Raw genomic sequence first — 13817 nt, 5'->3', positions numbered from 1 at the left:
TTATGAATGTGGCAGTGTCACCAGGCCACATTAAAATAGGGATCGAGCATTTTGATGCCGTGGCCTGAGATAAGGTTGGGAAGACAGACAAAAATGAGAATTCACCAGTGTCTTTCACTTTGAATTGACTTAAAGTTTATGGGAGAAAACACTCATAAAACCTATATTTCAAAACAAAACAAAACAAAAGCATGCTATTAAAGCAAAGTTGGGTCTTTCCTGGAAGGCGAAGAAAAGAGGAAAGATCTAAGAGACTCACTTGGAAACACTCCAGATGATGTTGCTTGGGTCAGAGGCCAGACAAAAGGTCAACTTTGAGTTACTGGTTGACATCTCAGCACTGCGCAAGCAGGAATGGCCAGAAGCAATGGAGGTTAGGAATCTGAAGAACTGGGCCTGGCTTTTTCTGCCCCTCTCTGTGTGACTTTAGACCTGTATCCTTCACAGGGGGTTAATGAGATGGTCCCCGAGGTCTTCTCTGGCAGTGACATTCTTAGAGTCTATTAATAGCAAGGACACAGGACAGGTGCGTCTTGATCACCACGTGGGAAGCTCACACCTGTCTCTCCCCAGTGTTTCCGCCCCTCACTTCCAGCAGTGCCAAACTCCAGGCCCAGTCAGGGTCCAGTTGCCAATTCTGAAGTTGTTCAAGGACAGTCGTCTTTTTGCATGGGGTTCCTTCCAACCCGAAGCTGGCTTCCTTCCGCATTCTGTGTCTCCCTCGACCATAGTCTCCTGGGATTTGCATGGCACTAATTCATTTCTGCCTCTTTGCTTTTAGATTAAAATTGTTCACAAGAACCAAGTGCCCATGATGATGGGGCCTCCCCAGAAGAGCAGCTTCTTTTCATTGAGGAGGAAGAGCCGTTCAAAAGACTAAACTGTGCCAAATGCCAGTTAAACCAAGAAAACAAGAAACTGCCACACACACACACACACACACACACACACACACACACAGATACACAAATACACACACACACACACACACACACACTCTCTCTCTCTCTCTCTCTCTTCTCTAACCAGTGGAAGTAAAGCCACCCTTCAGGAAGAAACCTTCACCCTGTCATACGTTTTATTTCAACGGTGGACACACCCCAGTAGAGCCAGTGCCAATAGAACATTTTGAATGGACTTAGGGCCCACCAGGGTACGGTTGGCTCACGCAGCAACCTCCACATTCCCAGAAGGCCTTGAGTTTCTGAGACTGAAGGAGAAATCCCCCTTCCTGCCCACCAGTCCTGCAAGTTTCCTTATGGACGCTCGCAAGGAGCGGGATGCAGGTTTCCTGCCTATGGTGCGATCGGATGTGGCCAAGGGAAAGAGCTCCCGTTCCAAAGAACTTACACAAAGGTCCCTCTGTAAAGAGACAAACGGCCTCCGACTCTCAGCGCATAACCCTTGGCAGAGCTCAGCAAGTGCACGCTGGCTTCTTGGTTGTCCTTCGAGCGACAACTTCTCCCTGAACCTGCTGAGGAGGCAGAAAGGCGGTAGAAAGCTGTTTCCATTCTTGGTTCTCTGCGCTGTCAGTGGGCACTTGTTATTTTCCCGAAGACTTCTCCTGGTGTGTGTGTGTGTGTTTGTTTAGAGATGGCTCCAAGAGCCCCCAGAGCTGCCTGCACAACACACCTTAGATGTGGTATTTATTTTCTTAGTTCTGTGAACACCTGGGAGGGAAAGCAGAGAAACTGGGATTTATTTTTCAAATTGGTGTCATAATATTGTGTAAAAAGGGAAGGAAAAAAAACACCCCCAGCTTCTTTCTTTTTCAAGCCAAAGAGTGTTTCCTGTTTGAGTTCCAAGCCCTGGTGGCAGACTATTCCCGAAGGCAGAGAAGACAGGAGGAGAGGGCTGTTTACTGAAGAGCCCAGAAGACAAACCATTAGAGGGTTCCCTCCTGCCTCTTTGCACCCACCACTCCCAGAGTATGACCTAAAGGTCCTGCAGATGGTCTTACATGTGTGTACATATATGTAGCATATATATTTATAAATATAAATATTTATTTACTGATGGACTTTTCCTGGTTGAAAAAAGAAACATATGTAATATGGAAATGGAAAGTGGGAAAGAAAAAGAAGGTTCTTACTCCTCCATTCCGCCATTTCATTGTCAAGACACATTACTCCATGGTAATTGTGAGATTTAAGGGAAATGAAAGTAGCTTCTTTACATAGAGAGACTGAGAGTTCTTATTCTGGGTCCTCAAAACAACCATGAAAAAAGATATGCTGGGCAGGATTTACTCCCCCATTTGTCAGATAAGGAAACCAAGTCTCAGAAAAGTGAAGAGACTTGTCCATGGTATCTTGGCTAACGTGGTTTGGGAATAGGTGCCATTAAGAAGATCTTTAATAGAAAAAATAACCCACACATCCCGGAAATAGGGTCATTCTAGTCACTGAGAAATGATTCCATTTGGCTCCAGGTTGCCAGGGAAGACTGAATGTGCGCCGTGTGTGGATGGGACAAGCCCAAATGAAGAAAATGAGGCCTCATAATGCTTCCCAGAGATTCTCTCTGGCCTGAACTGGTGAGAAGTTGGTCTGGGGTTGAAGGCACTGGACAGATCATCATATTGAACTCTCAACATGTCACCTCATCCTGGTCATAGTTTCTCCGTCTGGAAACACCCCTGGCTGCAGGGATGACCTCAGTGGAGAGTCACAGGAGAACTGAGGTACCTTCTGCAAGGTCCTGCCAGCCAGAACACAGAGGGGTCTCAGCAGAGCCCAGTGGGCCTCATTCAGCTGGTGCTGGCATTACCCTCCTTTCCTGAGGGCAAGTCTCTGTGGAGCTTCGCAGGTAGAAAGAAAGATTTGCCTTGGCACCTTGGCGCCCTCAGACCTTCATCCCCTCTGAGATTTCTCAAGAGGGGACCTGGGCCCATTTGATATCACTCCACTGAGTTTCCTCTGGTCTCCTTGCACTAGGTCAAGAGCTTTGCACAAGGAAGGGAAAATTAAGATTGTGTGTACATGTTGGTCCTAACTGAAGGAAGCAGGCATCTAGGATGGACATCTGTGACCATCCCGCTCAACCTAACAGTGCAGAACACTGGGCAGCGGGCAAGCCAGGCCAACGAAAGAATATCCTGCATGACTGGATCCTTGGTGACAGGACCAACAAGCTCCAGAATGACAACAGGTACTATCTTGGAAACCACTTGATTCTGAAACAAACATAGGTTCAGGTTTGGGTCACTGATTCTAAGACATTTACAGAAGTTTTTGCATGTGTTTCAGCCCCAAGATTGAGGCTGTTGAGACATGGCGGTATCAACAGGTGAAACTGGTTCTCGAAGACTCACAAGTCAGAGACTGGCCTCCTGCCTGCTCTACTCTAGTGAATTGGACTTACAGTGTTGCTCGGGAGACATGTCCCAAGTCTTCCTTAGAGCCACAGAGTATAACAAACTTTAGTGGAATTGTACTTCCATTTTGATAACCTCAGTAAGCCTAGTGTTGTTTAACCTGACCTTGCAACTCATCCCTCAACTGTGTGACTGTGGTTCCTTGCTGTAGAGTACCTCGTCAGAGTGGTCCTCACAGCAACCTCTGAGGTTGGCAGAGAAGGTATTATCATCCCAATCTTAATAATGAGGAAAACAAGGCTTGTAGAGGTTTAGTAACTTCTCAAAATCACACAGGCAGTCAGGGGAGAATCAGTCCTTATTCCTCATCTTATTCTGATTCTGGCCATGCCACAGACATGTTCTCACCTGCCCCCAGGCTTCCACCCCACTAGCAATAAAAAGGAAAAAAAAAAAACACAGGAAATCTTTGACGCATTGTGTTGTCCCTGGACTAACGGGCTAGGTGGGAGTTGTGCCTCATTATGGCTTTGTCTTTGTGGGTTTCTTCCAGTGAGTTGAAAATGGAGATAGACTTAGTAGGATAGTTATATTTCAGGTCAGAGACCAGCTCCTCTCAAGAGAGTTCTTTCCACAGATGGAAAAGATATGTTAAAATTGCCAAATAAATTAGGAAATACTTGGCAGAACCTGGAAGAGCCTCCAGACTGGCATTACATAACATGCATATACATTATACATATGCACATTATATAAGGTGACATAGTACTTAATGTACTGTATATATTATGTAAATTACATATTTGTGAGTAATCATGATAAATATAGAGGCCCACTAATCACTTTTTTACACATACTCAGTGACAGATTAGGAAGTTACTTTGCCAGAGAGTCTTAAAACTTACTCTCTCCTGCTGCTTTGGTTCCAACTCCTGCCAAAAATAATTACATCAACTTTTCCCATCTCTAGCCCCCTCTCCTGCTGGCTAAAACTCTGCTACCTCCTGTCCCAGCTAGGCTGTACCTTCTGTGGAACACTACCACAATTGGGATCCATAAAAATAGAATCATGAGGATGAAAAGGATCTAGACTCCCAGATTCCCTGTGTCACAGGCGTAGACCTCAACGCTCCAGGCAGGTGGGTGCCTAATACTTAATGTTAAAGGAAGAAGAATAGGGAGGGGAAAGGAGGGAGGAAGAGTCTGCCAACCCTCCAAAGAAGGAAACTGCATAGTGTTCCTTGGACACCAGTTCCAGGACGCAATAAAAATCCATCAGGAACTTATTTCAAACAGTACCATATATCTGAAACCATAATGTCCTAAAATGTGTTTTCACAAAATACTAGTATCCATAAAATGCTTCATGAAAAAGGGGTTCTGCAGTCACATAACAGTTCCCCTTCTGGGAGATGCATAGAGAGGCTTAACTCTAAGAACTCACAGTGAAGAACCGTAAGAGGCCTGTCAATATCTATAGATTAGAAACACTGCCTTAAGCCCACCATTTCTTCTTTTTGTTCTCAGTGGAGTTGGGAACATGCAAGTAAGCATCCTCTGCAATAATATTCCAAAAAGTACTTTTCTAGGATAAGGAGTCTCCACTCTTAAAACACTCTTTCTTGTTTCTTCTATATGATTGTTTAACTGCTTTTATTGTTGCCATGGTCCGATTGTTCTACATGTCTTCAAGCAAGAATCAAGGATCTGGACTCTTTGTCCCTTGAGTGGGGAAAAAGCAAGGGGAAAACATGATAGCTGCCAGGTGTCAGACTTCATCCGTGTAGCTCCATGGAACAGAACCCAGTCTAAAGAACACAGTTCTCAAATATCAATCTAGTTTTAGAGAAAACAAAAGAGCCGAATTGCACAGAATTTCACATGGAGCCATTGTTTTTAGCTTACCTTGATGTTCCACCATATTGGAGTGCATCATTTAACTTTCTAATACAGAGAGAAAATAAGAAAGGAAGAAAAGAAAGGGAATTCTTATTTATTGCTTATTGCATGCAAGGAACTATGTAAAAGTGTTTTCATGTGCTATCCCATTTAATCCTCAAAGTAGCCTATGATATAGGCATTGTACTTATTTCCCAGACAAAGGAATTAGTGCATAGAAAAGTGAAGTACCTTGCCCAAGGTCAGACAACATAGCAATGGTAGAGCTAGGTCTTAAATGGGTCTGTCTCACATCAAAATTTTTGCTATTTCTACTATACTTTAGTGTCTTTAACATTCTTATATAACTATTTCCAACCCTACTATCCTCCTAGGTGAGATTACACAGCATTGACAAATTGATCTCCTATCTGGTCAACCTCTGTATAGCCCTCTAACTATGTTTCTAATGAAGGACTCCAGTGCTTGCTCACATTGAAACTCAACAGCCTCCATGGACAGCTGGAACCCAAAACCTCACCCTTGCAATCAAATTGGCAGCCATCCATTAATCGTCAATGTTTCAAATTCTAGCTGAATGGGACTTGTTTCCCAAGACCTACCTAATAGATTTTCTGTTTAACTCTGTGAGTGGGAGAGCCGCAAGCAGCCTCCTCAGAATAAATGCCGTGGTCAACAGTGACTGGCCCGCTCAGGGAAGGAGGGCTGGGGTTGAGGAAGGGCACCTCCAACAAGAAGGCTTTGCATGTGCTCCTCATTAGTGGTAGGCGTGGGCTGGGCCATCTGTGTTCCACAGGAGAACAGAATGGCAGGCTGCCTTTTAGATGCCAAGAGATGCTATCTAATGGGAAGAACCAGAGAGCTCAAAAAGCAGAGAGGATTTTTTCTTCATGGGCATCTCTGTAGGAAACCAGGGATTCAGAAAACTAAGGGTTTTGGGAAATTAGCTGCTTCACTTTCTGAGCATTCCACCTTTGCTACCAGTTCATTCTTAACTGGTAGTGCAGGATGGCAAGCAGAGCCCTGCAGCCTCACCTGCTAACTAAACTCCCTTTGAGGGAGCCCACAGTGAACTGATGTTATCCTGAAATATGTGGATGCAATCAATGGCAGGTGCATTATACCAAGGTATCAGAGTTTGCAAGTAAGCCTCCAAGTCTCCCTGGGGTCAGGACACACCGCAAATAGAAAAGACCATTTAATTGGATGCTCAATGTAGATTCTAGAGAAATAATCAGAAAACATGGATGACTACTCTAAATGGATCAAATTAGAAAAAATGCAATTTGGAAGCAAAGAGGATAACATCTAACCCAGCATCAAATATGTAGTAGGTAATGAGTAAATAGTTGTTGAATGAATAGCTAAAGTGGATATCTGTCCTTCTACCCTGGAATGGATAGGGGAAGGGGTGGGGTGGGGGGTTAGTGTGGATGAAAGCTTTTTAACTAACAACTCAGGAACTTGAAACCACAGGATGTAGAGGGAGCTCATGGGGGCCTGTAACCACCCAGACATCTGTTGAGTGATGGATACAGCTAAATATGGATCATCAAAGGGCTTTCTAGGTCACATGGAGGGCAGCTTCATGATTCAGAAAATATGAAATTCAACGTGGACAGAAAGACAGAAATATTTGCATTCTACTTCTTAGAGATCAGGAGAGAATTGACAAAGAATAAAAAGGCAGCACAGAAGTGGAGTTACAGCACAGTAGGTGATCGGCATAATAAGATACAGATTCATGAGATGAAAAGAGATAGAGAACTGATTCTTTTTTCCAGCAGACTTATTGGAGAAAAGGAGATGAGCATGAACACTACAGTCCAAAAATGAAAGAAAGGATTGAGAAATCTTATTTTTAAAACAGGAACTTAAAGTTGAGTTAATGGTAAAATGGAAATGTGCAGGCATTGATGAAATTGTTATTAAGTAGCAACTATCATTTATTGTCCAGGCCAAAGCTTATTATTTTTATGACCACTTTTCAGCTTCACAAGAACCTTATGAAGTTGGTGCTGTGTGGTTCCATATTCGAAAATGAGGAAACTAAGAAACAGAGCAGCTCTTATGGCGGCAGATCCAGGATTCAAATTTATCAGTATCTGCCTTCAAAGCCCATGTTCATGCCTGCAGCGCCATCATTGATTCCTCTGAGCTTCAAGCATGGTGACAGGGTTTTACTACCCCCAAACCACTCAGTCCCCTGTGCATGACTGACTTCCTTCTCAAACTGAAAATCCAAGTCTCTCTCTTTCCTCTTCCACAGAGCTGGAGTGGGAAATAGCATTCATATGTCTGGGCACAGTGGCACACTGAGGAGAAGGAGCAGATCTGGGCAGCAGAAAGTCCACATACACCTTACCTGCCTCCCTTCTTCTTAGGTTCTCTCTCCAAGGCCCCGGCCTGGCCATATCCTAAGACACTACTCAGAGAACAGACAGCCAACAATGAACACCTGGTGAAGAACTCAACCAGATCAGAGTATTCACATAATATTAAAGGTCATATTAAAAGATACACAGAGACCATATTAAAGATCAGGAACAAGTGAAATGAGGTCAGGTAGTCAAACATCAGATTTAGTAACTGATATCTAAAAGTAGAATGGAGATTCGAAATGTCCTTTTAAAAATCTGTTGGATGAATCATAATTTGGGGTAAAAAGACAACTTCTAGAGCAATGCAAAAAACTAAACTTTTTCCTTTCTAAAAAAATCCTTTTTAAAATGGAATCTTACCAAGAATTACAAGGTGCGAGATCATAAAACAATAATTTCTTTTTACATTAGACAGTACAAAAGGAAAGGACATTATGAACCCCACAATATAAGTGGCAATCCAGAAGATTCCACAAAGTCTGCATTTTCTGTTGAGAAACTAAACAACAGTAATTTAAAAGTAATTCATGAACTTATTTTTCTTGTCTTTTTAATTTATTATTTTTTTTAAGAAAACTGGTACCAATTGGTTACCAGGAAATGGCATGATCTTCATGGTGAATATTTCCTCTCTCCCCAACATTCTTGAGGTAAAAGGATAGAGAATTAGATGTTTTAACTTAGAGAACAATATGTGCATGGAGGGTAATAATAATAGAGGATGTCACTGAATTGCTATTTGGGGTTTGCTATCATCATCCTCTGCTACCGCCAGGCATTAAGGTAATGATAATAAACCTAAGAGGATTAAGCCATTTCCACCTCCCATTCCCTCCCTGTCAGCTTCCTGAAGCTCCCCACCCCCCACCCCCCAGTTAAATATACTTCCTGGAATTAGAACATCTGGGAATAATTTCTTTTGTTATGAAAATTTTCAAACATACAGAAAAGTAGAGCCATGAATATCATAAGAACCCATAGACCCGGCACTTAGATTCAACAATTGTTATCATTTTGCCATATTTGTTTCATCTTTTTTTCACCAAAATATTTTTACATGAATTATAGATGGCATGACATCTCACATCAAAATATCATACATACATCATTAGGGGGGAATTTTTTTCTTCAGAGTTAAAGTTTGTGTGTGCCCATGTTGCTGGAGGAAGATTTCAGAGTGTTGTGCGCATGAACTCAGTCATTTCTCAACTGACCGAATCCAGTTGTCACAAATAAAAGTGAATGAGGATATCACTGTATCATTTATAGGAGAAAGTTTGGGGTGGAACGCAAGGAAGGTTTTAGCTGTATTCAAAATGTTCCTGATTGATCTGGAAAGAGGAAGGTAAACAGCACATTAACTAAATTCTCAAAAGACACTAAATTGGGAAGTGTTGTAAGCACTAATGATATCAGAAAACAACATGCAAAGCACTTGGAGGAGTTAGAAATTTATCTGGACTATGCATGTTATTTTTGAAGTAAAAATTGTTTAAAGCATTAGTAGTTACAGAAAGACTGGGCACAGTATTATTTTGGACAGGTCAAACAGTGAAACATCATATCTGCAGATTCATTTAATCATATAAAAAACCATTGTTGTTACTGCCCCCGTATGTGAAGAATATGAAGCCAGACTGGGGGAGGGGTAAGCTGCTGATTTGTAGAGACGGATCCTCTCCCTCCAGTGGGGCATAACTGAACTGGAAGTGTGTCAACCCCCGAGAGAATGTCCGGGAAGCCTGGTTGAGACTCATTGGCTCACTTATGCAGGGTGAGATATTATTTTCAATAGGCAAAGTGTAAGGGAAGTGGGTATTATTACACTTGCTCTGTGCGTAGTTGCTGAGGTCAGGGCAGACTGACTCCAGATGTTCTGGACAAGATAGTCGGCAAGGTGGTTAGTTAATTTGCTTGCAAATGTCTGCTCACTGAGTGATTCTGCCAAACAAAAGGGCAGCAGGTAAAAGGAGTGACAGCAGGTTTCAGCCTGTCTCAGTCAATAAATGAAATGAGTCTCCTATTCAAGAACAGCCTAGGTGGTGGCAACAACTGGAAATCAAGACCTGATACTAAACCAAGACTTGATTCCCAGCCTGTGGCTGGCAGAACTAACTGAGCACCCATCAGGCTTCCCATACATAAGGAGGAAAAGCTTTCTTAACCATACCCCCCAGTGCACATCTGCATACCTTTGGCTAATTAAATATCCCAACCCACCATCCCTTCCCCCACACCCTGGTATTCATAAGACCAAGCATCACCTTCTCCTTTCCTGACATTGCTGCCATGAGGAATGAAAGTCTACCTTGACTAACATGGAAATGAAAATTGTTTTCTTCTTCCTGAGAGAGGAACATGTTTTCTTCCCAGAGAACCCCCTCTTTGGAAGAACACAAACTCTTCTGAGCTCCCTCCTCCAGCCTAACCCCTGGCCCTGAAGCCCAGGATCTGCTGATGGGCATGAAAACACATGAGCTCACTGAAGCTTATGTAAGAGCTCTTGGCAGGCCTTCCTGGAGTCGGAGGGCATTCGGGTCTCTGCACACTCTTGTTGCCTCGTCTAGGCAATGTGATTTTTCTTTTCTCTATGTCCTCGGAACAGGGAGGCCTATTTGTACTACAATGCATTAGTCGTTTGCAGCAGGGAGGAGAAAGAACAGTGTTCCCTCCTATATCCCAGTGATTAAAACTGGCACAGCTCCCTGATAGGGGAAAATAAGTATTCAAATGACAAAGTTCACTTGCATGTGATGAGCCCCCGTCACGGTGGCACTGCCCCCTTTCTCAGCTCTTTTCCATGATGAGGCTTTGGAGCAATGAGAGAAATAAAATGGGATCAAAGGACAGAAGCCTCCTTGATGTCTCAGAGGACTCCAACTCAAATATCCGTTCTGAGATGTTTGTGAGCGGGGTCCGGGGCAGAGAGAGATGAAATAAATGGGAATTCCCATCTTCCCCCAAAGGAAAAATAAATTACAGAGAAATCTGTCCAATGTTCTCAAAGGCAGGTTATCTGCAGGAAATTGATCTTGCCTCCAACTGACTTGTTGAGAATTCCTGTCCTTGCACAGACTCCATTTTCTTGAGGGGAGAAAGAAAACTTGGGAACTGCACTCAGGAAACTCAAAGAGAAGTGAGGAGACAGAGGCAGCAATGGAAGGCCATGAGCCCAACCTCCACACTCAGTAGCTGTTTTACAGGTCTCCCAAAAGGAGAAGGGAAGATTTTAGGTCAAGATTTGGTCCTTTCTCTGGCCATTGAGGAAAGGAAAGGGAGTGGGAGGCCCCATGAGGCCCTTTGCAGCGATGTTCCACTCTGCTGCTTCTGTTACACCAGGCCTGGACAGCTCGAGGCAGTGCCAGAGAAGACTGGGGTCTCAACCTGATCCCATTGCTCAGTCTCCTTTCTGAGCTTCAGAAACCACAACCCAAGGGCACTTGCTACATACACAGCATCAGGTTGGGAAATGTGCTGTTCTCCCTCTGCTCAGCATTGCACTGCTTCTCTTGTAGGGCCGATTCTACTTCCTGCCCTGACACCAATTCGCAATAGTGACTTGGACAAATCACATCTCAGTTTTCCTACAAGTAAAATGGGGCTGGAGAGGATAATGAATGCAATTATTCATCTAGTCATCAATAAATATTTTGTTATTAAACAATGTCTATTTGCCAGGCACTATCCCCTAACCTAACATGTTTCAATGCTGGTCTCTTCCTTTTTCTCCTTTTCCCATCACATTCTGCTTTTCTCAACCTCCACCCACTGCCAGTGTCTGCTTCTTTCACTTTTTCTTGTTTCTTTTATTCTCATGATGTTTCTCTTCTTTCTCTCCATGATTCTATTTTTAGAGTGTTCATACATAAAATCAGAGGATCAGAGGGATCTTAAAGGGACATCTGCCTACTTTGTTATCTCCAGGCAGGTCTGTACTTAAAAGGCCCAGGAAAGATCAGAGGAAATCGTCCAGAGCCCAATTTCAGATTGCGTTCAAGTGTCTCAACTTCTCAAGAAATTGTCATTAATGTCTTAACTTAAACCCCTCTGTTCAATACTACTCCCCTTTTTCTCTTTACCTTTTGAGTCATATCTCAGGTATAGCTATGGCCATTGTGGGTATAGAGCTATTGGGAAGTTTAACCCAAAATGACATTGTTGAGCATCCCAGATCATAAGGATATTAGTTTCAGTGTAAAAACAACAGAATCTGGAGCAGAGAAGGGACTAGAGGCCATAGCAGTTGAGAAGGCTTAGCTTCTGTAAAATCAACAAAAGCAAAACAAATAAGTAAAAACCTATAAACATAACCCTACCGGAGTAACAATTTCTGGTAGACTATCTTAATTAACATGAAAAGTCCATTGAGCAGGGAGTTCTGGAATCATAGACTGCTCTTGTTGGAAAGGCCCTTCTTTAGACATTGAGTCCAACCTTGCACGCAGAGTTGGTAGCCAGCATAACATAATGTCTGTGCTCTGCCGATGGTAGTTGAGTAATGAATTGTGGTCATTCAGCTTTGGTTCCTTGTCACCATACACAGAGTTCCTCTCCAACGCCGTTTTCCGTGGTCCCTGGGTAGGGGACAAGCCAGGTCTCCACTTGGACTGTGCCTGATGCTCCAGAGGTTTCCTCTTTTGAGCTGCACAAACCCGCCATAGTAGCTTACAGTCTTGAGAAAGGCAATGTGTCTAGTGGTGAGGTCACCTGACAAGAAGGCAGATTTCAAAGCATGCCATGTTTTCTTTCTTTCTTTTTTCTCCAGATGGCAAGAGGCAGGAGACCAAACTGAAGAGAGGAGGATCCTAGAGAAAGTTGCTGACCCAGCTTACAGCACAGCTGCCCTCTTCCAGAGAATGAGAAGAACCTTTTGTGCCTCTGTACCATCATCCTCAATGCTCGGTAGATATCTTAGAGAAGTTGTTATTGTTAGCAAGTAATCATAATTCTAAGAAGTCACCAGCTAAGGGGGTTCTGATGGATGCTTTTCTCTCTCTGCAGAAAACAAGTAAGACTCCTCTATCTTGGAAAAGCTTGGCAAATGTTCCATAGAGGCAGCTGAAGAAGGGAGCCATTCCACGTCCCACGGTGGTTTGAGGGATGAAACTCTGCCTGGGAAACAAGAGCAACACCAGGAGTGGGTTATAGTCCTGTCTCAGCCACGTGGCCTTGGAGATGTCCTTTAGCCTTCTGGGATCTCTCTCCTTTTATCAAAAAGTGGGCACTAAAGACCTTTCTGCTTTAAGGATCTTGCCTTCACCTGGGGTAAACGCTGCGGCCATTGGAGAGAGGGCAGGGTCCTCATTCTCATGGGCCTTCCCCCAGCCCTGTGACCCAGGAGGGCTACTGCCAGGCCCTCGGCTGAGAATCTACCTTCCTTCCCTCTTAAAGGTTGATCATGCTCAGAAATCAGCTGTTTTGGAGGGCCAACATGAAACAAAAAACACTACAAGAAAACTCTGATAAGCCCTCCACCTATACACACACTCACACACGTGCATATACAGACACACACACTCAATCCCTGAAGTGTAAGCATTTTCTCTTCTGTGTATCAAACCTATTTTACCCTTTCTAATTGCCAGTGTGTTCGGAGAGAATTCAATCCCACCAGTGGAAAAGCACTGCTTCCTCTTAGGGAACTTACCTAACCTCAGCATTTGGGGTGACCCCGAGCACAAGGTACAGGTCCTAGCACACATCAACTGCGACCCATAAATGCAGGCTCCACCAGACGAGACGGAGGCGGTAACTAGTTAGCACAGTGCCAGGGTCCAGATCCTTCCCTCCTTGCTCGTCCACCTCCACCCATAGATGTGTTGTTCTGTAACGGTGATTGCCTGCTCAAGCCTGCCTGTCTGCCTGCAGAGAGTGCCGTGGACTTGTTCTGTAATATATTGTGTATATGTATGTCCTGACTGTGGTGTACTGCAAATAAACATGACAGCAGATGGCTGACCTCTGACCTTTCTTTTCATGCCATTGCCTGAGAAATCCGGATTCTCTGATCAGCCACAGAGCACTAGAGACATGCATGCTCCTCTAGACTATTCTGTAACCTTTCTGCAGTTGCCCACTACCACGGAGTGTCCACTCATATGCCAGGACTTGGAAGAATTGAAAATCTCTGTTGCCCCTGGTATTGAAGGAGGGCAAAAGGAAGTCAAAAATCCTATTAAGCCCCTGATAAATATTTCATATATATATATAATATGAAAACT

General features: G+C 43.6%; 1 protein-coding gene across 10 annotated transcripts in view; it reads left to right on the top strand.

The window, feature by feature from the left end:
• DGKG (diacylglycerol kinase gamma) overlaps positions 1-13554 on the top strand; it is a 197279-nt gene extending 183725 nt beyond the window's left edge. For 7 of the 10 annotated variants that reach the window (XM_019735850.2, XM_019735845.2, XM_074329136.1 and 4 more), the window contains 3 exons: positions 782-3150; positions 12362-12498; positions 12598-13554. In XM_019735850.2, coding sequence (XP_019591409.2) covers positions 782-880 — 99 coding nt within the window. In that variant the 3' untranslated portion in view covers positions 881-3150; positions 12362-12498; positions 12598-13554. Of the gene's footprint in view, positions 1-781; positions 3151-3248; positions 3456-4329; positions 4456-12361; positions 12499-12597 lie in introns of all 10 variants that reach the window. The other 3 variants (XM_074329122.1, XM_074329118.1, XM_074329112.1) reach the window with 3 other exon arrangements.
• Positions 13555-13817: the final 263 nt, after the last annotated feature.

Source organism: Rhinolophus sinicus, linkage group LG01 (assembly GCF_036562045.2).
Source record: "Rhinolophus sinicus isolate RSC01 linkage group LG01, ASM3656204v1, whole genome shotgun sequence".
NCBI lineage: Eukaryota > Metazoa > Chordata > Mammalia > Chiroptera > Rhinolophidae > Rhinolophus > Rhinolophus sinicus.
Note: the sequence above shows the minus strand (reverse complement) of the source record. Positions and strands in the feature narration are given on the sequence as shown.